The sequence below is a fragment of the Triturus cristatus genome, chromosome 9, assembly GCF_964204655.1.
Source record: "Triturus cristatus chromosome 9, aTriCri1.1, whole genome shotgun sequence".
In the NCBI taxonomy this organism is placed as follows: domain Eukaryota; kingdom Metazoa; phylum Chordata; class Amphibia; order Caudata; family Salamandridae; genus Triturus; species Triturus cristatus.
The window spans coordinates 1,220,827,574-1,220,853,926 of record NC_140592.1 but is presented as its reverse complement, the minus strand read 5'-3'; the positions used below and the strand labels follow the sequence as shown (position 1 = coordinate 1,220,853,926).

General features: G+C 44.3%; 1 protein-coding gene across 2 annotated transcripts in view; it reads right to left on the bottom strand.

Moving 5' to 3' along the window:
- Positions 1 to 26,353, bottom strand: part of LOC146799658 (uncharacterized) — a 71,425-nt gene that overhangs the window by 27,769 nt on the left and 17,303 nt on the right. For both annotated transcript variants that reach the window (XM_085627293.1, XM_085627292.1), the window contains exons 2-5: positions 15,255 to 15,320; positions 12,969 to 13,383; positions 11,980 to 12,041; positions 10,278 to 11,077 (exon numbers count right to left, since the gene is read on the bottom strand). In XM_085627293.1, the coding sequence (XP_085483419.1) occupies positions 10,278 to 11,077; positions 11,980 to 12,041; positions 12,969 to 13,383; positions 15,255 to 15,304 (1,327 nt within the window). In that variant the 5' untranslated portion in view covers positions 15,305 to 15,320. The remainder of the gene's footprint in view (positions 1 to 10,277; positions 11,078 to 11,979; positions 12,042 to 12,968; positions 13,384 to 15,254; positions 15,321 to 26,353) is intronic.

Genomic DNA, 26,353 nt, shown 5'->3' with positions numbered 1-26,353 from the left:
GAAACCCCACAAAGCGTAGAATATTTCACATTGATCTATTTTCGGCCTCTTCCAGCCACTGCTCAAGAAGAGCTGTTATAGAGAGCGTCTTTGTCATGTAAGCTTTAAGAGTGGTAACATCATCTTCGATCGTGGTGATCCTATCCTCCGCCGCGGTCTCCCTCGTAGCCAGATTGCAGAGGTCCTGTCTGAGGAGCTCTATGTCCACCCCAACTTCTCCTACCTTAGTCTCGACTGCTTCTCTGGACACTCGGATAGCTGAAAGAATAGTGTTCATGTTCGCAGGGAGCCATCGTCTGTGCAGGCCCTGCAGTCGGGCTCCATTGACACAATCCGCCAGCCGGAGCAGTACATTTGTTAATCTTGAACTGGGTGTGGGGTGCTGTAGCCTTATCCTTCCCCATTTTGGTGCCATAAAGAGAGGAGGAGGGGAAAAGGCTCTGTGGTTCCCTAAATGAGGGGATCCAGGTCAACCTAGGGGGCAGCATGAGGAGTTAATTGCATGCTGGTCGCTGTGCTGCGCCCAAATCCGAGGTGTTGCATTAACTACTGGAGGGGGAAAAAACAGGAACTGTCTCACACCAGCCCGCCACCCTGGAGGCAACTTGTGCAACCAGTAAGTGCCTTCCAGCTGTCTCATGCAGAATCAGCATCCTGCAACTGGTGTCATGCAGAGCCCCCAGTGCCCACTGGCTTGCTTACTCCCCGCACGGGGGCCAGCATGAGCAGCCGAGCCACCAGGCCTCAGGGTCGGGCCCCACCCGGTCACATGGAACCAACACCACTGTCCCCTCTCCAGCGGGGTGGGGGGGGGGGGAGAACAGGTCGCCTGGGGGTGGACAGCAGTAGCCCCTATTAACTGCCTCCACTGCATGCTGAGACCACCTGCCCTGAAAGAGGACGCCTTCGCTGAGTTCCCACATGGTCTGCTGGTTGGGGTCCCGGTAATCAGGCTGGGTGTTGGAAGGACAGTTGAGTAGGCTCCTATCAGGGTCATATCCTCTGGAGCATTAAGTGCTCAGCACCTCCTTCACCAGTCACAGGTGGTGTGTTCTCCACACGCAGATCTTGATACAGGAAGCGCTAGCCACCAGGGCAGTGTACAGGCCAAAGCTGTCTCAGTTGGTCGCGGAGCCTCCAGCACCTGCCATCCCGCTTACTCCCCATGGGGGGTAGGGGGAGGGTGGGCAGTACAAGCCAGACAGGGCTGGGCTAGGAAGCGCTAGCCACCAGGGCAGTGTACAGGCCAAAGCTGTCTCAGTTGGTCGCGGAGCCTCCAGCACCTGCCATCCCGCTTACTCCCCATGGGGGGTAGGGGGAGGGTGGGCAGTACAAGCCAGACAGGGCTGGGCTACCAGGCCTCTGGGACAGGCCCCGTCCAAGCGACCGAAGCCAATGCCACTGTTTGCTCCCTGGTGGGACGCGTCAGTTCACTTGGGTGGGGCAGTGGCAGCTTCTCCTCCAACTCCCTGGCCCCCCAACTCCTCCTCGCCCCAACAGAGGCTCCATCAGCCGGGGCCTCACAGTCCAGCAGGGCGGAGCTTCAGAGACCGGGTCGAACAAGGGAAGTTCAACACAGGGGGGTCACTACAGGACCAAGCGCCCCAGGGTCAAAGGCACCCATTCCAGTCCTACACTAGCCGCCTGTGGCGTGCTTCTCTCACGTGGCCTCAAAAAGCACCAGTTTGTATTTTAAGTGGGTCCCAATGAAGCAGAAGGAATGAGCCTACGGAAGGGACAGAACTCCGAAAGGCATTGGGACTATCAGTAAATCATTAGCAGGTGTAATATGATGAACTGTAGTAACTAATAACATGTTTGAATACATGTGAAAACGTATGGATCAAGTTTATTGTAAAACTGTGTACAGAGCAGTCAAGAAAACTAAACACCTTTGGGTGTATATTTGCTGTGCAACGAGTGTTATAGATCATTTTTTGACCTGTGCAATGCTAGATTGTTTCTTGCAGTTCCCGGGTTGGACGGGTCCTGTCCAGTTAGCACACAGACTACAATAACACAATAACTGACTGTACTGCATTCGGAATGTGCAGTAAGCAGAGTTCCCACTCACCAGGAAACTTGAGATATCCTTCTGGTAGGCCTAAAATTAGGAGGCCAGCATCTATCAGCTGCATTAGTGTATTTCATGTAATTTATCCTGGATATAATACAAGCCTTATATAACTTTAACATTTACTCCAACATGTTCTACACATGAACTCTGTTAGGGTGAAGCACTTTTTTTTTAAAAACAAAGCAAATCCAATATATTCATGTAATCATAGTGAGAGAGCTTGTAATCAGTCCATTCTATTAGGGTTCATAAAGCACGCTGAATCCATCTTTTTCCACAAATCACATTTTTATTCTTAGTACAAAAGGTTTTAATCTTTACCACAATAAGAGAGCCACAGGAATTATACTACTATATGCCCTCAAAGACCAAATATGTATACACCAAAAATATGGTAGTAGAGGCCCAACTAGAGGAACGCCATTATCCTATCAAGATAATATGAGAAAAATTAATGGAAAAGCCTCAACCACATAACTGTGGCATGCTTCATCATAGGCGATTCCGTCCCATCTTGGTTGGAAATTACCACCAAGACAGTGTCAGCCTCAGTGTGAGAGAGATCAAAGATGTCCATGCTGGATAGAACCAGGATCAAGATCAGATATTAAAACTACCTCGGTGTAAACCCAAAAGATATCTCTTTATTCTATGGGTACACCAGGCAGGATTAGAAACATCTATTGTATGGAAAAGAGGCTAAGTGAGCCTCATGTTTTATTATGGTATGCATATGGAAACGGGGAGGTAATCGTGCTAGCATTTTCCTCCTTAACAGCTGAAGAGCTCAGGGAAAAATAAGCATGCACATGGACCTCAAAGCAGGCTCCTGGGCTGTACAGAAAGCAAGCGGGATAGGACAAAAAATCTGTTTCACATGTGATTATCTGAAGGAGTGAGCCCCAAGTTCGGGCTCAATATCACTTAAGCGAGAAACTAAGCAAGATAATAAAAGCTATTTTAGATCAATTACAATATTAATATATGACAGTGCCTTGTCATTTCACCCTGAATACTCCTCTTTTATATTTATTAAAATCTGACAATTCATATAGAATAGTTACAACTATAGAAATGTAAATGCACATTACACTTTACAAAATACTCACAGCACTGACTTAATGACCAATCTGGTCAGGAAAAAATATAATACTATGATAGATGTATCTAATGCATTCCTTAGTCAAAATATAGCATCTGAATCCCATTCCCATTACCTAACTGCTTTCTTATTTATTGGCTTTCGATAAACTTCTACAAGATTTCTGCAGGGGTATACAAATAGCCCTGGACTCCTTGCAGAAAGGATTATGGAGATCTTACAAGAAGAGGCCCTATCACACACTGACGACATCTACATCACAGATGATGACTTGACTGAACACCTGGATAGGGTGGACAGGACACTGACACTTTTAGTCCGACAAGGATATAACATCCATTTCAACAAAAATCTAAATTTGATATTTAGAGGTGATTTTTCCTAGATATGAACGATCCTGTTAGAGTAAAGGATTGACACCTGACTTCCTACAGATTTGTGCTACTTTACAACCTCCAAAGGCATTAAGAAATTTACAAGCCCTAACAGGGTTTCTTAGCTTTGGAAGAGCTTACCTGTCACATGATGCTGAGCGGGTTAAGCCCTTGCATGAATTAATTACTCACACATTTTTTTTAAAAGGGATTAAAAAACACACAGCTATCTTACTTGGACTGCAAGCAGACATGTTAACTAAGTGTTTACAGACACGTGAAAACACAAACCTAGTGCTTAGAGTTGTTCCCAGCACTTCAGGCTACAAACGGATAGTTTACAATGAGGCACAGTTAACTTCCAAAGCATATAAATCACACTTATATTCCTCGGCTGTGGAACAATTTACTCCTGCTGAAAAATATATCACTGCAGCACTAACAAGTATAATTAAGAAACGTCCTCCTGCACAGTGGCAACAAATCATTATAGTTTCTCCCATACCCACACTCAAAGCAGCAACAAAAGCTAGCATTCTTCATGCACACGCTCTACAGCTTCACCGGGTACAGTGAACTGCTTCCTTAACTGCAACGGATGTAAAATGTGATTATGATCCAACACTTTGCTTGCTGGAAGGAATATTTGCAACAAATTGCAGGTAGTTTTTGAAGATGGCAACTTCAATGTGAGGTCTGGAGATCTACTGGACAGGTAGCAGAAATACACGCCCGACTACCTGCCCTTCAGAGGGCTGATCTGTAAGTTCCCACATTTATTGTGCCAGAGTCAGCATTCTGTGTACAATGCTACAGTGTAAAATGACCACGTTGGTGTTGAAACAGATACAGGGATTCAAAGGAAGTTAAAAAGTAAACCATTTAAGGGAGAGGTAGATGTTCTATAGGACAAGCGTCCTTTGATCCATGCACAGCACATCATGGCCCATAAAACTGAAGGAATTCACACTAATGGGAGCCGGGCAAACCTTTAAGGTAGCTTCTGTAACAGGATCTCAAACCAAGATCGATGCAGATATTTTAGTGCCAATACAGGCATCCTAAAAAGGAGAAAATGGCTTCCCGTATAACGACTCTTACTACAAATAACGTCCCAATGGTTTTTATACCTGGGTTTGGGGCCAGGCATATTCTTAATGAGCAAAGCAGCCCATGAAGGGACCTGGTCTGCTCATGCTGCATCAATACTACAACACAACTGGAGGCCATGCTTGCCAAAACGTATTATAAAAATATCAGCAGAAATGCAACAGTTTTCAACAAATAAAACTTGCAATTGTTGTAAGGCCAGCATGTTCTCCCCTTCCTATTTCCACCAAACCATTTGGTATAATTTTCCTCAACATGTCAGTCCATGAGAGAGTGTCAATTATACAAGTACAGGTTGGTAGGGGTTGATTCATGCGCTAAATTCCTTTCCTTTAGGCCACAAAACAAATGCCACTGCTCAAGCATCAAGGAATTGCAGTGCCTAATTGCAATGGGAGCAGTTCATACTTTCATTCAGGCAGTGGTCCTGTATTCACTGCTAAGGCATTTATGTCTGCTCTTGGGGTACGACTGCTAGATTTGCAGGTGTTCTGCCTGGAATTGAATTACATTTTTGAGCGAGCCAACAGTACTCTTAAACAAGCTGTGACTGCTAGGATATTGGATCTAGACTTCACATGACTACATAGCCTGTATGGGATTCAGATAGCACAAAGTAATTTGTCTGGAGGAGTATAAGGTGGTCACACCCTGCATGAATTACTGCTTGGAGTACCAATGCATGCGCCTGATCTTTATTTGATTGGAATGGTGGCAGAGTCAAAAATCAAAGCACGTGACCCAATTTCACGGCCGAATAAATGACAGACTGCTCAAGAAACTCAAGCTAAATTGTTCGACGTAAAGAACTCTGACTCGGATACTGACAATGACAACCTGCACCTGTTCATGAGGTAAAAGGTATTCAGACAGTAATTTTGCCACCAATTTTTGGTGTAAATCGAAACAAGAAAGTGTTGATTGATTGCATTAAAAAAAAAAACACCATGTGGCCGATTCTGTTCAACAGAACTCCATCGACATCCAGAGTAGATCAACACATACTCTCCGTACTCTGGAGGACTTATGGCACGTAGAGTACAGGCATAATGAAGTCTTCAACCTCATTCTGGCGGTTGATGAGACTGCTGTGTATCTAACTTTACACCAATTGCCAATCCAAATTTTGAATCAAATGATGTGATACACAGGCCAGATTCAACAAGTGAACCTCAAGCTGCAATATCAACAAGTGCAAACTCTGAAACTCTGGTTTATTATGAACCACCAACAGAACTCACATCAATTGGAATGATACAGCAGTAAACTATTATGCTACATGAAATTTCTGTGATTCAGGTTTTGAAGCAAGTGAAATATTAATTCCTCGAGTCAGTTGGCATTACATATGTTTTTTTGCTTGCTGATGGTTCCAGGACAGATACTTTTTTTCCCTTATATCAGAATTGCTACTGGGGGTCTTTCCATTCTAATGTGGAATAGAATTTTACATTTGGTACAAGGGAACTATATTTGTGAAAAACAGCGCTGTTTCCGATGGTGCAGGAATTGCAAACGCATGCTTCTTGCAAGAGAGCACAAAGCAATTATCATGCTGTGAAAATCACTGCCTATCCCGTGCTGGTGTTGTTTGGTAAGGGTACCCTACTAGACTATGGTTCCGGAAAAAAATGATTCAAACGACTAATGTGTTAAAAATCTCCCCGAGTGGCATCATAATTCCTGGCCTTTTTCGCAAACTCAAGGACATAAATGCTGTTAAACCATTAATGAGTGATTTGAGCTCATAAATCTCATGGACAATGAGGATCCCCATTTAAACATAGGAAATCATGAGCTGTTTTGTTTTCATCGTTATGAACATCATTACATTCATCCATCAAACAGAAATATGTAACTACACTCAGTGGAATACTTACAGACCCCGCCCATAAATATTCCTTAAAGGTTCTGGGATAGGCTTGCTAATTTTAATGGCGACGACAAATATGATCCAAATCCACAGATTTCTGCCTAAAGTTGCTGGTCCATTAACAAACAAACCAGACCCCACAATAACACACATTCCTCTATTACGGCAACTATACACAGTGTCGGCAAATATTGGCAAAGATGGTCATCTCATTCCAGTGTGAATGCCAGCAAAGAGCACCTGCAAAAAAGAGATAATGGCTGGAATGCTTGCATGTATCTCAGCCACAGGCATTCGCTTGGGCCACATTTCAGTCATTTGTTTTGCAACTACCAGGCCACTCTACACAAAGGCTTGCCGTATGCAAATCAGCATCAACCCAGCTCCCCATGGGGACATTCTGCCCTCAACTGCTAGGTGAGGCCCTCTTCCGACGGGACCACAGGCAACCCCAGGCCGGGTTCGCCCTGCCTTATCATTTGGTATGCATCAACATTGGAAACAGCCACCTAGTTCTTCATCCTTTTGACGAGCTCTGCTGTAACTTCTCTATTTCTCTTCTCTTTTAGAGATTGATATGACAAGTGTTGGGAAGCTAGACCCCTACATATTGGTGCCAAGGATGTAGTTTAATTTTCTTTAAGCTAGAAAGACGGTGAGTTTACCAGAATGACTCTTGGCTTTCCTTATTCATGTGTTCATAGTTTTTGAACTGTGGGTCATCTCTATTCTCACCATGCCCGCTTTCTTCTTCAATAGCTCTTCGCAGTAATCTCATACAAAGCCAGTTATATCTTGTTTCTCAGTCCCATCTTTGGCATACTTCAAGCACATATTAGTTCTTCTCGATCTGTCCTGAATTTTTCCCAGATGAAACTGGAGGCTTTCCAGCTTACTTTCAGGCTGTGACCTTTTCCTGGACAGACTGGAGACAATGCGGCTTGCCTACTTTGGTAAAACCCTTCACCACTTTAGGTCCTTATGTCACTTTTGCACCCCATGTTTGCACTGAAAGCCTTCCCTGTCTGAGTTCTGCTCCCCATACCTTCTTATGTCTTACCTCTGGGGTTGTATGTGAGATCTGTTCATTCCTATGAAGTCTGCTTCTAGGTGTTTTCTCGCTTTCAATAGAAATTTAGAGATGTAGAGTGACCATGGATTACTCCACCACCTTTCTACTTATTGTCTTATGTTTATAAGCGTTTAAAAAGGACATCCCATTCAGTTGTGCTGCTGTGGACATCTGGCTTAAGATTCCACTGTTGCATGCCGGAATCAGACAATGTCCAGGCCATTATCATACACTCAAGTCTTCCTTTTCTTTGGGCTAAGCTCTCATTTTCCTTTCCTTTATTTCCTTCATTTTATCATGTATTTGTAATCTAGCTGGTAGACAGAATTTTCCTTTTAATTTCTGCAATCATCAGATATCCCTAGCCTTCCTGTTCCCAGGGGCAGCTTACCTGCCACCTCTTTCCACTGCTGCAGGGAAGCAGACTCAGATCACTGGTGGATGGCTGACGTTTATATCTAGACCATGGGCTCTATCTTGAGCTTCTCTAGATTAGTTAGAAAGCTACTCCAAATGTTGTTTTTAGTTTGGGGCCACGCCAGCTCACAGCAGCTGTGAGTTTCAAAGCCATCCTCCTCTTCATGTGATCACCATTACATGGGTATCTTTCTTGTGGCCTCCATTTTGACGCTCCACTAGACATACAACTTCTTTCTCACAACCTAAGTGTAGGGGCCGTTCAAAGCGGCTGGGGATCTCCAGAAAACTAAAGTTGCTCTACAAAGTGTGAAGGAGGATTTTCAGATGTTTGTTTCAGTGTTTATAGAAACTAACAATCACACGAGACGTGGAGTTGGGTGGAGAGCTTTGCCTACCTCTCCAACACAACTGCCAGAGTAAGTAGTCCTTACTGTTTTCAAGATTGTAACCATAGAAATTAAGACAGTCCAACAAAGAAGTTAGAGAAAAAACATTGTAAAGTTAGAGAAAAAGCACCAAGTATAAATAAACAAGGATGATAAGGGATGAATCATAAAGGAGCTTGCAGGGTAACATTACAGCAGGTTAGCAGATCATTATGAGTAATGGACAACTGTTATGCGCTAAATGACAATTCTATATATTGAGCTGTAGATTCACATGTACACAGAGTGATCAAAACTAGAACACTACTGGGCTATCACTGATGAGGTATTTGTGATCAGATCAGAATTTAAAAATGGCAGGTGCTTACAAATTTATTGATGGGAAATTAAGACATTGCAAATCAACAAGAGAGAAAGGGTTTGAAGGGAGTACTCCCAATCCCCTTGAATCAATTGTACTAATCAAAAGAAGGAGTTAACACAACATTTAGGCAAGGAATACAAAAGAAGAAAAAAAGAGAAAGAAAAAAGATTTTTCTTTTGATAAGAACCCTCACTCACCAACATAGTTGGTGACATGCTTCATCATCGGGTTCCCACCGAAGCAGCCGAATGCCACTCGGGTGAGCTTCGACGCCCGATTACAGCGGAGCGGGTTGATGTTTGGTGATAAAGTAAGTGTGTGAAAGAGAACTGAATAAAATTGTCATTATTGCTCCTTAAAGTTTTTTTATAATGGAGCAATAAGACAAGATTAAAAACGGAAAGGGGTGCCTTCACAGGTTAGATTGAACCCGTGACATTCACAAAAGTGTCAATAGTGAAAAAAGTCAAAGTCTCCTCGGGATTCCGCGCTGGAAGTTCCATAGGTAGGCAGGTGGGTGTACCGGCTTGACGAAGGTTTGACAATAGCGTGCGCCCCCAGCGGTTTCCATGGGGTTTGACAACTTTGGGTCATATATGAGAGTACCTTTCCCAGAATGCTGAAAGGATAACCGTAAGTAGGCGGTTCTGTAAGTGACTCTGAGATGGGTGCAACTTAGCTTGTGCACAGCCCTTGTGTCACTATTGTGGTCCTGATGAAAGCTTCGCACTGACGGGCTGAGGCTGAAACATGTAGACCTTGATTTTTTTCACTATTGACACTTTTGTGGATGTCACGAATCAATCTGACCTGTGAAGGCATCCCCTTCCGTTTTTAATCTTGTCTTATTGCTCCATTATAAAAATGTTAAGGAACAATAAAGAATTGTATTCACTTCTCTTTCACACACTTACACTTTATCACCAAACATCAACCCGCTCCGCTGTAATCAGGCATCGAAGCACACCAGAGTGGCATTCGGTTGCTCGGGTGGGAACCCGATGATGAAGCATGTCCTCAACTAGGTTAATGAGTGAGGGTTCTTTTAAAAGAAAAATCTTTTTTATTTCTCTTTTTCTCTTCCTTCGTATTCCTTGCTTAAAAGTTGGGATAACTCCTTCATTTGATTAGTACAAATGAAGACATTGAACCAAAAACAAGAAAAGGAAAAATGTACACCAAATGGAAAAATTGCTTAAAACAGGCTTTCCTATTTCTTTAAAAGGCAGGGCTATGGCCAACTGGCAGAGGGTCTTCTCTGAAGATAACTGAGGTGGGAGCATGTTGCCCTGTACTGAATGTCCTACTCAATTGTGAGAGCTCTTAAAATGTAAACACCAAGCAAACCATTTCAATATGGTGTAACTTGTTTTCACTAGAGCATTACACTGGGCAATGACCTGTGAAAAATTGTGTACAAAAACAATCGGCTCAAGACACCTTCGATTAATATCAGAAGCACTATGTTAGAAAAATGAGTCAGTTACAAAAATGCTCACCTGAGTAGGTCGAAGCCATGAAAACGGTGCCATTGCCATATTTTTCAAATTGCTTCTTTTGGTTTTCTGTATGAACCACAATTCTGAGAGCCTGGTTGCCGAGAGTCGATACCGGTTGATAATAGATAACATGTTTAATGATTGAAGTTTTTAGTGTACTATTGACACTCAGTGCATCGTTTGAGTGTTGACGGTCCTTTTTTCTATATTCATAAAGTATGCCTTGTATGTCTTTATGTGACGGGTAATACCGTCTATCTTCACTATCCACAAAGCCTCTCTCCTTCGACCACTCAGCAACAAGGGGGATTATGTCTCTTGTCTTTCTGCCGGAAAAGGCAAGAATCTCTATGTACTGCACAAGCTCTGGGTGAATCCTGCTGACTTTCTTTTCAACTGTGGATTGTGGTGAATGTCCTTTGTGTTGAAGTTCCCTCCTCACCACACATGCAGTAATGTTGGCCCCTTGTTCAAATGAGAAGGATACGTAGGCTGGGCAACCATTGGCGCGGGTTTTGCTCGGGCTCCCACTGGAGGCCCCCTTGGCTTTATTATGCCTGTCGCAAAGACGCTGAATATAGGATCCCCTCTGCTTCCGAACAGTAAATGTTCCATGTCCATCAGCCTGCAGATTGTCAATGTAATTTTGGATAAAGTCTTCTTCTGACCCAAAGACAGGAAGGACCTCCACGTCTGTTGATCCGTGCTGAGTAGATTTGATTGATTTTTCTGCCAAATTTTTAATAAAAATGCTTCCAAGTTTTGACAGTCCTTGCATTTTCTCCGGATTAATCACACACCTTGATTTTGTAAAGATAAATATTAAATTATCGCACTGATGACATAGTTTGGATTAATGTTGATTGAGAGACAGATGCATGGACATTTTGTATATATACGAGGCATTGCATAGTTAAAAAAGGTTGTCTTACCACACATACAGTTTTATTTTGATGCAACCATTTCAAATGTGTATGCTGTGCGAAACAGACATTTCAAATTTATTGAAAGTACAGAAATGTGCTTTTTCACTGGTCTACAACTGAAGTTAAATAATATTACAGTAACAAATCAGATACATTTGCCATTATTCCACAAAACCTTAAGCATCATGTTTTTCTTTTATGTATGATTATGCCCTAGTGAAGCGATTCCGATGTCTCATGCGCGAGGGGGCTTGGAGGCAGGTGGGTGTTCATGGACATACTCATCTTTACAAGACAGAAGAAAATAACAGCGCCCCTGAAGAAGAGTAGCCACCATGAGCCAACTCGTGGAAAAGTGTAAATTATTCATTGATTTTCAGTTGTACATCAGGATTAAGTCAAACCTACTGCAGAAAACCCTTTGTGAATCAGGACTCATGTCTGTTTCCATATGTGCAGGAATATATGCTCATACTACAACTGACAGTGTCCATGGTTTTGGTGTCCTACTACTGTGCAGAGGGCCTGGAATTGAGAATGCAATTCTGCATAGCCAAGACCTGAGTGCCACAAGCAGTAGCAGCGTTGTACTGTGGGATGCCTATGCGGCTACACAATGTCAAATAAGTAGCCGCACAGGCAATGTGACATGATGGCACAGATATGTGACTGTAGTATTGTGACTTAGATTAGTCTAACATCGCAAAGTTAAATGAATGTTAAGGTTACATTAAAGAACGGGTTTACAGATAATACAGCAAACCGTAGATATTTACCCTTCAGAACTGGAACACGAGGTCTTCTTAATTGCCTCGACCACAGGCAAAGGTTTTGGAGGCTAACGGGAAGGATAAAAGTAATTTTTAATTAAGTTTTCAACTTTTTTCAACCTCTGTTTCAAACTTCTGTCAACTGCATTTAGCTGCCTGCTCATCTGTCCGCTACCTCAGACCTTCCTTAATGTACCGCATTCAGCTGTTCTGCAGACCAGCTACACCCAACCTCAACTCCCCACCATCCACCTCTCCACATGCACAGCACGCTATCATCGCAACTGGCTTGCCCTCCACCAGCTACCACCGCTCCTCCTGCTAAGCTGCCCCTCCCCCTCTATTCTTCATTCCCTTTTTTCCATCAGCTCCATCTGGCTCACACAGCACTTCAGCTGCCTCCCACCATCACTGCCAGAGTTCTGCTGCCTCCAAGATCCCCATATTCCTCCCTCAGCTCTCCCTATACATAACTGGTCCAAACCTCAGCTATGTCTTGCCCGTCCCCTTAACAAGTCTTGCCTGCTAGCTGCCGCTTGGCAGTACTGTGCCCCTTCATCTCCCCTCCTAAGGTCCCCCCTGAATATGCACAGCCTTCCAATGAGTTATTCTCTGCTCAGTTGCTCTACTTCTACTCCCCATGTCTTCTCTCCTCTCCCATTTCTTACCACAATGAACTGCACCACTTTCCACCTTCGATGCCGGCAACTCTCCAAGTTTCATCCTCATCTTTTCCCCTTCATCTACTGCCCTTCATGTGCTATATTCATCACTGCTGGAAACAGCTCTACCCCTTGTGTTTTTCCCTAAATCTCCCCTGTCTGACCCCATGACATCTTTTACCCAGCTTCTTGCTCTCCCGCTCTACCGGAGCTTCCCGATACATTGGATCCCAATCTGTCCCCGTTCACGCTCCCCTTGGTCCACTACCCAACTCTCACACCAGCTCTGTAGTGTTTATATACTGACTCTAACTCTGGGTGAATCAGACATACTCTTTTTTCAGGTGCAGGTGGTGTAAAATGTCTTCGGTGGTGAAGATCCTTCCTCACGACACATGCAGTAATGTTCGCCCCATGATGAAACGTAAAAGACACGTATGCGCTGCAACCGCTGGGACGATTCTTGCCTGGGCTGATAACAGAGGTCTCTTTGGTTTTATTATACCCGTCACATAGGCGCTGCACATCAGTTTCCGTCTTCTTCTGAACAGTAAATGTTCGATGCCCTTGGGAATGCAACCTGTCCATGTAAGAACCAATAAATTCATCTTCGGTCCCAAAGACGGGTAGGACTTCTATATCCGAGGATCCCTTCCGCGCAGATTTTACAGTCTCTTCTGCCAAATTTTTCAGAAAAATACGCCCAAGTTTGGAAATGGTTTGCGCCTCTTCGGTACTGATGTCACACCTTGATTTTATTAAAACAAATATGAAAGTATGATACAAATGACATAGGATGTACCGTGTAAGATAAATATTGACAATGATGCATGCAGAGTCAAGCACAGCTACTAATGTATTAATTAATTAGCATGTATGAAAAGCACACATTGTAAAATGGGATATACGTCATTCACATTTATTGCAATGGCATGTGTGGTGCGGATCTTAAAACTCAAGCCTAGCTTTAAAAGTGTAATTGTGGATTCAGTTTATTGTATGATAAAACATTTCAGAAAGGTTTGCCATTCTTGTATGCTCATGCAAACTACGTCTGCTCATATCAAGATTTAGTTTTATTTCACCGATATATATTTTGTGTCTATTGTTTTTTTTGGTGTTGAATAATTTAGTTCTGGTCCATCTGAATAACCGATGTTCGGTTTATTTACATATCTCAAGACTTCTTAATTCTATTCGCTACTGTCTTCTTGTGCTTTATGCAACTAATGTATTATACAGTGCACGTTACTAAAGTTTGTTCGTTATGTTCACTTTAAACTCAATAAAATTTTACAGAGCTGACATTAGTACGAGATCCCTTCTCATAAAGCTCGTGTGAAGAAAATAAAAAATAAAAATCTTTTAATGGTTCACTGACGTACCTCTTTCAAATACTATTTTTTAGAAACAAAAACGTTTTTTATTTTTTTTCAAAGAGTACTGAAGCATATATTGCTTAGGTTCACTGCACAGCACCCACTTCCCCCACCCGCACCCTCCCTATTGCTCCACCCACACCCTCCATTTGCTCCCCCCACCAGTGCTTCACAAAAAACGCGTCTGCACATATTTTTCTTTTTATCTGCTGAATCAATTCAAATCTGCAAATAAAAAGAAGGAAAAAAATCCATGTTAATTTGTAGGCGCACGCATGTGCGGTGCACGTGCCTTCAAAATGACACGACTGGCTGCGTCAAGGGCTTTTTCCCTATTTCGCCATGCTGTGCGGCATGAGGAAGACTGTAGCGCGTTACCAAAATCGGTGACAAAGCCAATAGGTCTCAAAGGTGAGAACTTATGGGTTTGCCAATGCTTGTTCACCCTGCAGCTCTTTATGCCCCGGCCCAGTTTTTATTGGATGTGCTATCCCGTTTTTAATTAAAGTAGTACCCACTCTATTGAACCCTCTCCTTCTACGCTTAAGTGTCACAGCTCTGCTCACCTGACCTTTAGGGTCATAGAGGAAAGGCAGCCACAATGAAAACAGAGGGAAGAATTGCTCTGCCCTGTCTTTAATAAGCTTTCCCTTTCTCCACTTCAGCTTGCTCTGCTTTTATGCTTAACACTGAAAATATTTTGAGATATAAACTTATGCATTTAATTATTTTTTTACTCATCCCAGTCCAGAGGTGTGGTGTCATGTTTAATGGACTTCTTTCCTCAAACTGTACATTAACCATAAAATGCTATTTATTTTATTAGCTTTACCTTTCATCAAAAATAATTTTGGTTTATATTCTCTATGATAACATCAAGTGTGTTTTAAAAAAAATCAAACTAATACAACCCTTCAAGGCATGACTTGATAGGATATGGTTAATAAGAGCTTTCTTGGCATGACAAATGGAAAAAGCGTTGCACCTCACCAGAGCCGCCACTATTTGGATTATCAAGTAAACTGACCCTCTTGTGCATGTGAGGCACTCTAAGGGATTTTGGGTAAGTCTTTTGTACTGACGGAACAGAGCTAGAAACAACAGCACAAGCCATGCACTCCTGAATTCCGAACGTCTAGAGGAAGTAGAAATGTATGGCTTTGTTTTAAAGAAAAATGTAACATGATGTAATCAATACATATCAAGTTTACAGATAAAGCGGCAAACGCTGGATATTTACCCGTCAGAACTGGAACAAGAGCTCATCTTGATTTGCTGTACTGAAGTCATGGGTTTTGTTAGCTGGCTGAAAAGACAGAAGCACAATATATTATGTGTATGTCCTAAACCCTTCTCAACATCAGCTTGCCCCATCTGCCTTCCTTCCTTAACTCCTTTCTCCACCGTCACCTCAGTGAATGTGCCCCCTTAAGCTGCCCTCCTAGTGAGAAGCTTAAACCCTCAGTTACTCATTATACGCTAGTTTCCTACTCTTTCTCATCGCCCCCATTTCTGATACCACCCCCAGCAAAACTCTTTCTCTCATCAGCTTACACCTTCTCACTGTTCAACAGCTCTCATTTCTTACATTGCTCCCCTGCTGCTGCCTCAGATCTACCACTCACACCCTCCCTTGAACTATCTCAACTGTAACCTACCCCAACCCCTACTCCTCTTTTCCACCAGGTCTTGCCTGCTCAGCTTCTGTTTCACATCACCTGTTACACCCTTGATCTTCCTCCTTGCACCATTCTTAATCTCTACTCATCTCAACTCTCCCACCCCCAGGCTGTCCCAGCTCTTTTCCCTCATCTGTCTCATTCAGTTCCTATTATACTCAACATCCCTTCAGCGCTGTTCTTTCTCATCGGTCAATGGCTTCACTATACGATCCCGTCCGCCCTACCTCGGCACAGCTTCTCTTTCTCAGTTCTAACACTACCAAACTGCCCCGTTATCACAGCTCTTGTCTCCACCATCAGACCACCAGCCTTGTGAGTGATTTCACCTGCTTCTTATCTCCACTTCATCCTACTACAAGGTTCCTCAGCACTATCCTATCTTTTACCATATGCCCCTTTAGCCTCATTCCTCGACACTGCCCAGTTATAAACCCTATCAACTCTACCTCAGGTGGCCCTCCGAAGCGCTGCTTCGAATCTGTATCCACAACACGACTCTCTCTGCCCATCTCCTCTACCTCACCTCTAACCACTCACATGCTCGCACCTCGTTTATACCCACATATTTCCAACCTGTTCTCTGCCGCTCTAGATGCCCCAACTTAGCTGTATCGCTTCACATGACCACACCTCAGCGCTTCCACACATACAACTGGAACGTAAACAGAACACCTTCTCTTGACGATCTGCAGGCTTTATGATTGTCCTCAAATCTATTAAAGCAACATCTGGTCAGTGAGCTAAATCCTTTTCTTACAGAAGTACCCGCAGGAATACTGCCTCAGGCATGTGGAAATACTAATTTGCAATCGCGCATTATCTGGAGATGTGGTCTTTCATATTAATGTCACCTGAGACAATTACTATATCAGAGGGAGGTCAGCCACCAGAATGTTGAAAAACTAACCCAACAGGCTAGACCTTGCTTCAGCACCGGATTATTGTGTGGTTTTGGACAGGCAGTCACCAAAGGCAGATTCAAATGTTGTTTACTGTGCACTTTGAGGCTGGTCAAAGCCATTTAGAGCACATCTTCAGCATGTCAATTCAACACTTAGTCTAGACATTGCCTTTACACATGCACGCACATCCCAAGCCTACAAACCTACACATTTCAGATGCAGGTAGGGGCCACTGTTCATTTAGCTAAACATCCCTACTAATTCTGTCCACTGCCCACTGTTCCCTCAATAAACTCAAACTGTACTGTTGCTGTGTCTGCATGCTCATGGTCAGACCAGATTTCTGTTCTACTAGGCCTCTGCCAGGTGGGATCAAAGCTATAGCTATTGTAACATGTATCTACAACAAGGCTTGAAATGTAGGCTTTCCTTATTCAAATGTGTCTGACTCTCTTTAACCATCTGTGCTCTAGGACCGCAGAGTGGCATGCCTTTCAGGCATGGAAATGGGCACACAACTCAATCTAGCAATGGCTTTCAATCAATCAATCAATCAGTGACACTTATAAAGCGCGCTACATACCCGTAGGGTCTCAAGGCGCTGGGGGGGGGGGGGGGGGGGGGGTGCCGCTACTGCTCGAACAGCCAGGTCTTCAGCTTCTTCCTGAAGGAGAGGTGGTCTTGGGTCAGGCGCAGGTCGGTCGGGAGGGAGTTCCAGGTCTTGGCGGCCAGGTAGGAGAAGGACCTTCCTCCTGTAGTCGCTCTTCGGATGCGGGGGACGGCGGCGAGGGCGTGGTTGGCTGATCGGAGGTGGCGTTTGGGAGCGTAGAAGTTGACTCGGCCACACCAATGAGCTCACTGAAGGCACTGACCACGAAGGCCGTCTTTTTGCTCCTCCATAGGGTCAGACACCTCCCTTATTTCCCCTAACAATCCAGAAAACTTACATTTTCCATTCTCTAAAATTTGTCGGACTCCGTTCAAGAATTAGTGCCGCAAGGTCACCTGGCCTCACAAAAACCGGGGTTGGAAGGAAATACGAATGGCAACATTTGTGTGCCTTAAGTATGCTTCTGTAACAGAAGTGCTGCTGGGGTTACTGAGCCATAGAGAATAAGTGGAGGAGATGGTGTGAAGAGTACCAAGGATGTAGGCGGGGCAGAGACAAGGACGGATTGCAAAGTAGACATGTCACATGGCTATCTGAAGGAAGACTCGACGGCTTTCTAATGTATGCGGGTATACGTACAGGCTTGGCATATAGTAGGCTACAACCAACACAATAACCAGAAGTCTAAAAACATATATGCAGATAGTAAGCAGGGACTAAACTAACCTAATAAAGGAAGTAGGGATGTGGGATCTAAAATGTCTAATGTTCACCTTGCTTTATATTATGACTGTGTGTGTGTGTGAGAGAGAGATCTCAGCACACACACACACCTCTCCCCCCCCCCCCTCTCCAGCTTAAAGTGCTGCATAAATTATGCAAAAAAGGAAGCAGGGAACTCTGGATAGTTCAGTTGGAGGACAGCACCTGTAACGAGCACCCTACACCACCACTAACACTCTGAATCTGCTCACCGCAAATGTCTGTTTCTCTAGCAGAGTTTTCAAGTAGAAGATTAGAACAGCGCCATCCACACCGAGCTAGAGAGCGACAACTTTGACGCGAGCCGAAACGCGTTAATCTGTATCCCAATATATCTAGATATTAGTTGCCACCTGCACTAGAGTCTTGCTATATAATCATACTGACGTAAATGAGAGTTTGACTTTTAACTCTTCTTATCTGAATGAGCAGAATGTTATAGTGTGGAGTGAGAGACACTTGCCCGTTCTCCTTTTCTCCAAAGAGGATACACTATGCATCAATCCTCTTGGGCTTTACGGGATCTATCCGGGTGTCCCCTAACCCCCCACCTTCTGACAAGAGGATGGTTCACAATACCATAAATTGTGGAATATCAACCAGAATGAGGACTGGCGTGGGCGGTCAATGCAGCGGACTTGATGGCACCTGAATGACATGAATCTTGAGCGGAGCACCCTAGAATCTAGAATATTCATCAAGCATTTTACTAATGTTAGCAAGGGCGGTTCTCCACCCAGAAAGTGGGGGTGAGATGTCTCAAGTCCATACAAAGATGGATACTGCCATTAGCCTTGCAAGCTATGACCAAATGAGCCGACCATAGAGGGCAGGCAATGTATTGGTTCGTTTGCATCTGCTTTTTCTATTTCTTCTAGCAACTCTTCGCTGATGGCCATCACGTCGTGACGCATAGCTGCCACGCAACATAATTCCTCAAAACAAAACTTTGAGTTTACCTGAAATGGTGGCAGCCCACTCAGAAAATTTCATTGACAAAACCACCCAACAAACTAGGGTCTCCTAGGTTATACTTCTCTAACACTGAGTACTGGTTTCTTTCAATTGTGATAAAGTTTAAGCTTTAAGCTCAGCATTACCAGGCCTGTCTAGTACCATGCATTTCGTGTTAGTATAATGCATTTTGTACTCTTTCCGCATCACAATGAGGGCCCGACATCCTCACGCAATGTGAGGTGTCAGCATCACCTCATTTAATACGTTTGTACTTTACGAGGCACGCACAACTCTGTCTGCTGAGCCAGCTCACTGGGGAATTAAGATGTCATCTCTTGGCTGATTTACAGGGGCAGGCACACTTTACTCCAGGCAGCAGCGTGTCCCTTATTTATGTATTTATTTGTGGAGTTTTATATAGCGCGAACCAGACCCGAGACATCTGGTATCAGATCGCTTTACTTGAGCACCAGTTTCGTTACATGAGGACACATTCATTTTTGTTAGGCACGGGGAGATGAAGTGATTTGCCCAGAATCACAGGATGTTGAGCGTCGTTGTCGAGACTCGAACCCGGTTCCCCAGCTTCGAGGTCAACCGCTCAAGTCGTAAGGCTACATACTTGGATCAGCCGGCGCAGAGCCTCCTTCCACAGTGATTGGTTAAGGGTAGAGTTGTATCCACATGCGCACTGTGCAATTTAACTATGATTTTCCCGAAAAGGACTTCCCGGAAATTAGTATGCACTTCCACTCCTTGATTGTGCCCGCCGCTATCCACTTCATATAAGAGTCACAGATGAGACCCCGGTGTACAACTAGCCTTGATTCAGGCATGCGGATAGTAAACCCTTGGCCACCTGTACGAGACCTGCTGTTGAAGGGGCCTGATCACTGCAAGCACTCTATCTGAAAGGGTGCACGCATGATGGAGAATTTCATCCTGGGAAAACCTACACGCGGTCACTTGGTGATTGAACAGCGTAGCTGGCACTGTAAAATACTTATTCCGATTCCCCACACTTATAGTGTGCGATTTGTAGAACTGTGTCCTGTCATATAATGAATACCTACACTATTGGAGCCAGAATGGACTCAGAGATTCGAAGGGTTGAATAATAAAGCACAAATTGCTCTTCGACCAGGTGGCAAATCTGAATAACTGCTTTCCACGGACTCATGTAATACACACATTGAGTCATCAACGTATTGGCTTTCACCTTGCAGGGAATTCTATGGCTGATGAAGCCGCAAAGGAACAGTTCACACTGCTGCAGTTGCAGCACTTACTCGTTCTAGTACAAGGATAGACAGAGCTATCATGGTGGTCATCAATGCTGTCCACAACGACACTCACCTGCTGAAAAGTAGGTGGGGAATAGAGTAATACCAAACACTGATCGCAGATTGGGGTTAAAACTAGATGCACACGAGGGTCTGGCTTATGCACATCCGGGTGTGGCTGCTACAATTTCAATACTGCAGCAGCGCTATTGGTGGCCAAGACCTTTGTCCTTAAATGCGACATCTGCTAGTAGATGAAGGGGTTCACCGTAGCGCGTCCACCACAGACACCTCTACTGATTTTAAACAAGCCTCTGGCTTGTGTCTATCTGGACCATTGCAGCCCTTTGTCATCTGAAGGCGATTACATCTACATCTTGATTACAGTGGATTCCTGAACTCGATTTCAGCGTGTGTGGCCACAGCGGTCAGCTGACGCCCAAACTGTTATAAAGGATCTGCAAGTCTTTATTGGGGCATAAGCAGTCGGAACAAAACAGTGCGGCCAGGGTCGGCGTTTAGCTCTATGGCTTACAAAGAGGCCATGGGAAGTTTGGTTATTACCCTGCGTTTCTCATCTTCATACCATCCCGAGGGAAATGTGGTTGTGGAGAGGAAAAATGGGACTTTAAGCAGTCTTTAACAGTGAGGATATTAGGCCCAGGGCGCAGTCGGGTCCATCACTTATATGGGGTCCAGAGGGCACTCAATAACCTGCCTAGAAAATCCCTGGGTGGTCGGACTCCCTATGAACTCCTGTCTGGGGTAAATATGTGGGTCCCATACCTCGACAATCTCAGCACAGTGGCAGCGTAAACACTATTTGACATCAATGAACATTTGGCTATTTAACAGGAACTGAATGACTTCTGGGATGAACAAAGCAACACCCAAGTAAAACGCACCTCCACTGGATAAGTGAAGGTACTACCGGCAAGGCCTGTTTGGATCCCGAAGGTTGGGGACCTGGTCAGGGAAAAAATTATGGACAAGAAAGAATTTTGGCCAGCCTACAGAGTGCCTGTTCCCGTTGTTAAAGGTACCAGAACCGTACTTCTTCCGTCCCTTGTAGGTCACAGAGACAAAAGATTTGTCTCCATTGAAACCACACTATGTATCCGATTCTCAACAGTAAGCCACGTAGGCTCCTGAGTAGCTACCTAACTCCTCTCGCTACCATACAGGAAGTTCACATGGAAGCTTTAATAACAAACAAAGTATCCTCTCTCCAACGAGAGACAACAATCAACAACGACATAAGTCTTCTACAAGTTGCTACAGCTACAACTGTACAGTCCCCTTATACAGAATCACAGATTTCAATTTGGAACCCTGCCAAGAACACGGTCTGCCTCAATGTGCCACAGACAGAGTCTGCTACCAGTTCTACAAAACCTGTTGAGCTGCCATAAATAGATCGGACAGCATCTGGCTACTTCATCGACGTTGATGACTTCTCATCAGATTCATCTGAACCACCACTGCCTCTTCATTTCAGGCTGAAAGTGCTTGTCTTCTTCTTTGGCTGAAAAGGACACATTTTGTTTCTCCATGGATACATGCTTGGATTACAATTGCGCTACTTTTCCTGGTCTTTTGGATTGGTTTTGTGACAAACTTTTTTCTGCTCCCAGAATGCTCTGCAGTACAACTGGTGAAACTGGTTTTCAAACCACTTTCGTCATCACACCGAGAACAAAGAGACCTTTACCTGGTGAACATTAAAGCTGTTCCTTTTCCCGATGGGGTTGTTTGGGATAGGGTATCGTACTATGAATATGGCCCCACTGAGCTTTTACAAATATCATACCTGTCCAAAATGTCTTTGAATGATGTCAGTACCCCTAGTACTGTTTCTGATGATTGGAACATTAATGCTAGAAGATCTAGAGCATTCAACAGTGTTTTCTCCTAATGAATCATATGAAGGTACAGCTAACTATCCAAAAGAAACAATTGATGGACGGAATGCTGAACAATGCAAACATTCACCCCCAGTCACAAGGATCGGGGTTTAATCCATCATTCTTTTGCTCACCACACCACCCCAGTTTGGACCTAGCCACATGCAAATCAGTCTTGACCCTGTTCCTTGTGGGAACAGTCCAGCCCGGAAACAAGCATCCTGAGACCGGTTTCATGGCATCAGAATGATCATGGATTAAATCCAGATCAGTTGACTTGGGGTGAGTGCTTGCAATGTTCAGCACTCCGTCCATCATCTCCTTTTGTACCGCTTTGTTCGCCTTAAGTTGGCAGGGTATGCCCAGACGTAGGTCCCTTGCTCACTTTGCCACTGGATTCAAGCTAGCCTGGCTGATGATGGCTGATTAGCCGGAAACCGATTCCAGGATGCTTGTTTCTGGTCCAGGGAAGACATGGCTTGGCAGTTCGGGCTGGACTATTCCCATGAGGCACAGGGTCAGACTGATTTGCATACGGCCATGTCTGAACTGGGGTGGCAGAGTGAGCTAAAGAATGATGATGGATTAAACCCTGATCAGTTGACTGGAGGTGAGTGCTTGCAATGTTCAACACTCCGTCCATCATCCCCTTTAGTTTTGCCTTGGTACAGCTAACTATGACAAAATGTTTTGTTTTAAACATTAGGGTCATCATTTTCTACATAAAGCTAGTGTTCCTTGTTTTCAATGACACGCAATGGGAACATTGCCCTGCACCACCACGGGGTCGTTCAAAAACAGTTGCGCAGAATTTTGCTTATTTTTCTGGGTATGATACATTTGACCCGGCCTCGTATTACTATAGGCTTGCACCATCACCTGCAAAGAAAAATATGCTGATAGACACCAAACTGATATATTCTGCTTCTTTTCTTTCCCAGCTCTCTGTACAAGGTTTCGACTTTTAGAGGGACACCATTTGGTGGACAAAAGACTGGCAGGTTCAGGGAACTAAGGCTTTGTTTAGAGCATGCTTGAGACAACAACAAATGGTTTTCCTGAACAAAACTGTGTAACAAACAACATGTCCTGGATTAGCCAAGATGAAAGATGTAAACACACCAAAAATTCTAAAGTTTTGAAAACTGACAACAGTTTACACAACACAGTGAGGATACATTAGACCCCATGCTACAGAATGGTACATACAATTCATCTGACACAAATTGGAAGGGATGGTTGGTTTTGCCATTAGACACAACTGGATGTCAGGCACGATTCCAAGATAACATTGAGGGTTTTAAAACAAATAGACCGAACATGCAGTACGTATAGTCTGAACCCTCAGGGGTAGTGACAACTTATAGTGTTGGGAAGCAGTGCCTTGATTGGCTAAAAACCTCAACACTGTCTCAGGCGATACAACACTTGTCCCTTTTATCAGATGATCTGGAACTCAGGGACTTCTTATTAGGTCCTCGAAAACCACGTCAAACTCGCTTATTGTATGCCACATATAACAAAATATGGAAAGTGTTGTACTTGGCCCTTTTTGCAGGGTCACCGCTAAACTTTTTGCCTTTCTCCTAGCCATTTTTAGGTCTCGCCTAGGCAGCACACATGCGCTGCTCTAGGAGGGCCTTTAGCCATCGGTCTTCACTTTTCAAGCACTGCATCGTGCTTGTGACGGTATCCACCTTGTGGGAGCGAGCAGCGGCGCGCCACAAGCATGAGTGCAGTGCTTGAAAAGTGAAGCCTGCACGAGCTCGCACGCACCACTCCCGGGCTTGTTGCTCAAGTGGACGACCATGCTTTGGCTGAATGATGTGTCTTTTGTTCAGGAGGAAGCGAGGCGAGCTCGGGGTTCTCGAGGTTACTTTATTTCCGTGATGATTCGGCGTGGTGCGCTTGGAAGATTCTTGAACTTCTCGTTCATTGCTGTGACTCTACCTTACCTCTGTGCACGCCTCACCCCCTCTCTCTTCTACCGTGCCGTCTCTCATACATCCTCTGCATAGCACCTCGTCCTACGCACCCAACCCTTCACGCTCACCTCATCATGGCACCCCTTTGCACCACAGCTGCCCCGGCCCTCTGTATTCCGCTCTTCTGCCGCTTGTCTCCGCCTGGCCTGTGGCCCTCAGCACTCCTCCTCACCTCTCCCCATGTTTTCGCCTCTTGTCCTCTCATGCTACAAGGCACGCCCTTCTGTCCATCTACCTCACCATATCCCCTCTCCCCTCCTCCTCTCTACGGTATTTTGTCTCTCTGCCTCACTTCTCTGTATCACCATCACACTCCACCGCCTCTTTACAACATGCCCCTGCCTCACCTTTTCTTCATCTTTGCGACTCAGCAGTCTTCCTGCCTTCTCCACCTCCATAGCTGCCCTGAGTCTGCTCTCCACCTCGCCTGTGTCCTTCTCTGCTCTGAATCACCTCGCGTCTCTACTTCACCTCTCTGGCTCACCTTATTCCCTCCGCTCTCTACCTTCTGCCTCTCCATGTGCCCTCCTCATCCTCCCTCGTGCCCAGGTGTCTGGCAGCTACACGACGGGTCCTACTTGAAGGACCACGCCTGAGGGAAGGCTGCTTACTGGATTTTGATGTTCTCTGCGTTAAGGAGAGCAAGAAGAAATGCGTTTTTATTATTCAGATTCTTGCGCTGGAGTCTTAGATGCTGACTCCAACGCGCGTCTCATTGTGTGACACATCCGATCGGCGCTTGTTCTTATCCGTGCATCTCTCGCTCGATTTTCAGAGAAGGGCACCGGTAGCGACACGTTATTATGATAACTCCTACAATACAAGAAATGATGCCATCTCACACAGGGGAGGGTCTGAGAGCCAAAGAGAAGATTTTTGCTAGAAATAAAATGATACTGTGTCTGTAATAATATGATTATCAAGGAGTCCCTCGCTCAATTATGAAAGACATATTTGATAAAATCTCAGAGAAGAGCCCTGTGATTCTCTAGATGTGGGGAGTCAATGAGTGTTTCACACAGAATCCGTTTCAGTTATTCTGTTACTGAAGAAATAAATCAAGACAAATGGAAAATGCATCAAATTAAAATATTTCAATAAAATGGAAGGCGTCTGTGGGTGATTTGGAACAGTGACTTCCTTCCACAAAATCTAAGAACGTTCATGTGCTCTTGAAAAGATTCATCCACCATTTCAAGGCATAGGGGCTGATGTAAAGTTTGGCAGAGGGTGTACTCTGTAGCAACAGTGACGGAGTACCCTCCCTTCCAAACTCAGGGTCCCCCGGCCCAACTTAGCAGTGAGTGTCAACGACTAAGCCTATTCTAACTGCATACGCCATCTACCCAACATAGAGTGGCTAGTCGGATGGCTTTTCTTCTTGCGGTCTGCCTCCTACAGGTAGAACATTTTGATGAGGGACAGTAAAATTCCTCTTGTGGATCTTGTGCCACAGGGTGGTTTGGATACAATGACCAAGTGGTCCTAATATACATGGGTGCCGGCATCCATGGATATAAGCTAGTCTGTATTTGCCTTTTTACAGGTGACTGTTGATGTCTCTGTTGCCAGTAATAAAGAAATGTTGAGCTGCTCAACTGTAATCATGTATTACAGTTTAGTTCTAGCATCACAATGCTTGCTGCCAGGACTAGCAGCCAAAAGGGAAGGAAGGTGATGAAGCATACTTAAATCTGCAGTTTAAACTGCAAAAATAAGCATGGCTTTTCCTTTCTCTATTCTGTTTATCTAGATTAACAGTGATCAATAGCAAGGAGATATTAATGCAACATGTTTATTTTTGCACACTTCAAAGTAATTATAGGAAAGAGTGAATCTCTCTGCATCCTTCTCCACATTCTGAGCAACAGCGTTTAAAATAAATTTGGACTCGTATTAAATTGATTCTGATTGCAGCAAATACCTGACGGCTTTTCGGTGTGTTTAACTTTGCCCTACAGATCCTACTTTCATACTTTTTTTTTTTTTTAAACTTTATTTATCTTTTATAATCAAATCAACAATAAGGTCTCATCCGTTAGTTACATTAGTCTTTGGTGTGCGAAACATATTTCGATGACAACACATCTGTCTCCATTTCCAATATACACTCCTATCTCTGCGATGAAGGTACCCCTGTCCTTGCAGCATTACTCAGACTTGTCACACCTTTCCAACTTCATTTGTGTAGCCCAATCCCCTCAAATGTTTTTCCAGGCAACCAAACGTTACTCACAAACTCATGTGGTATTGA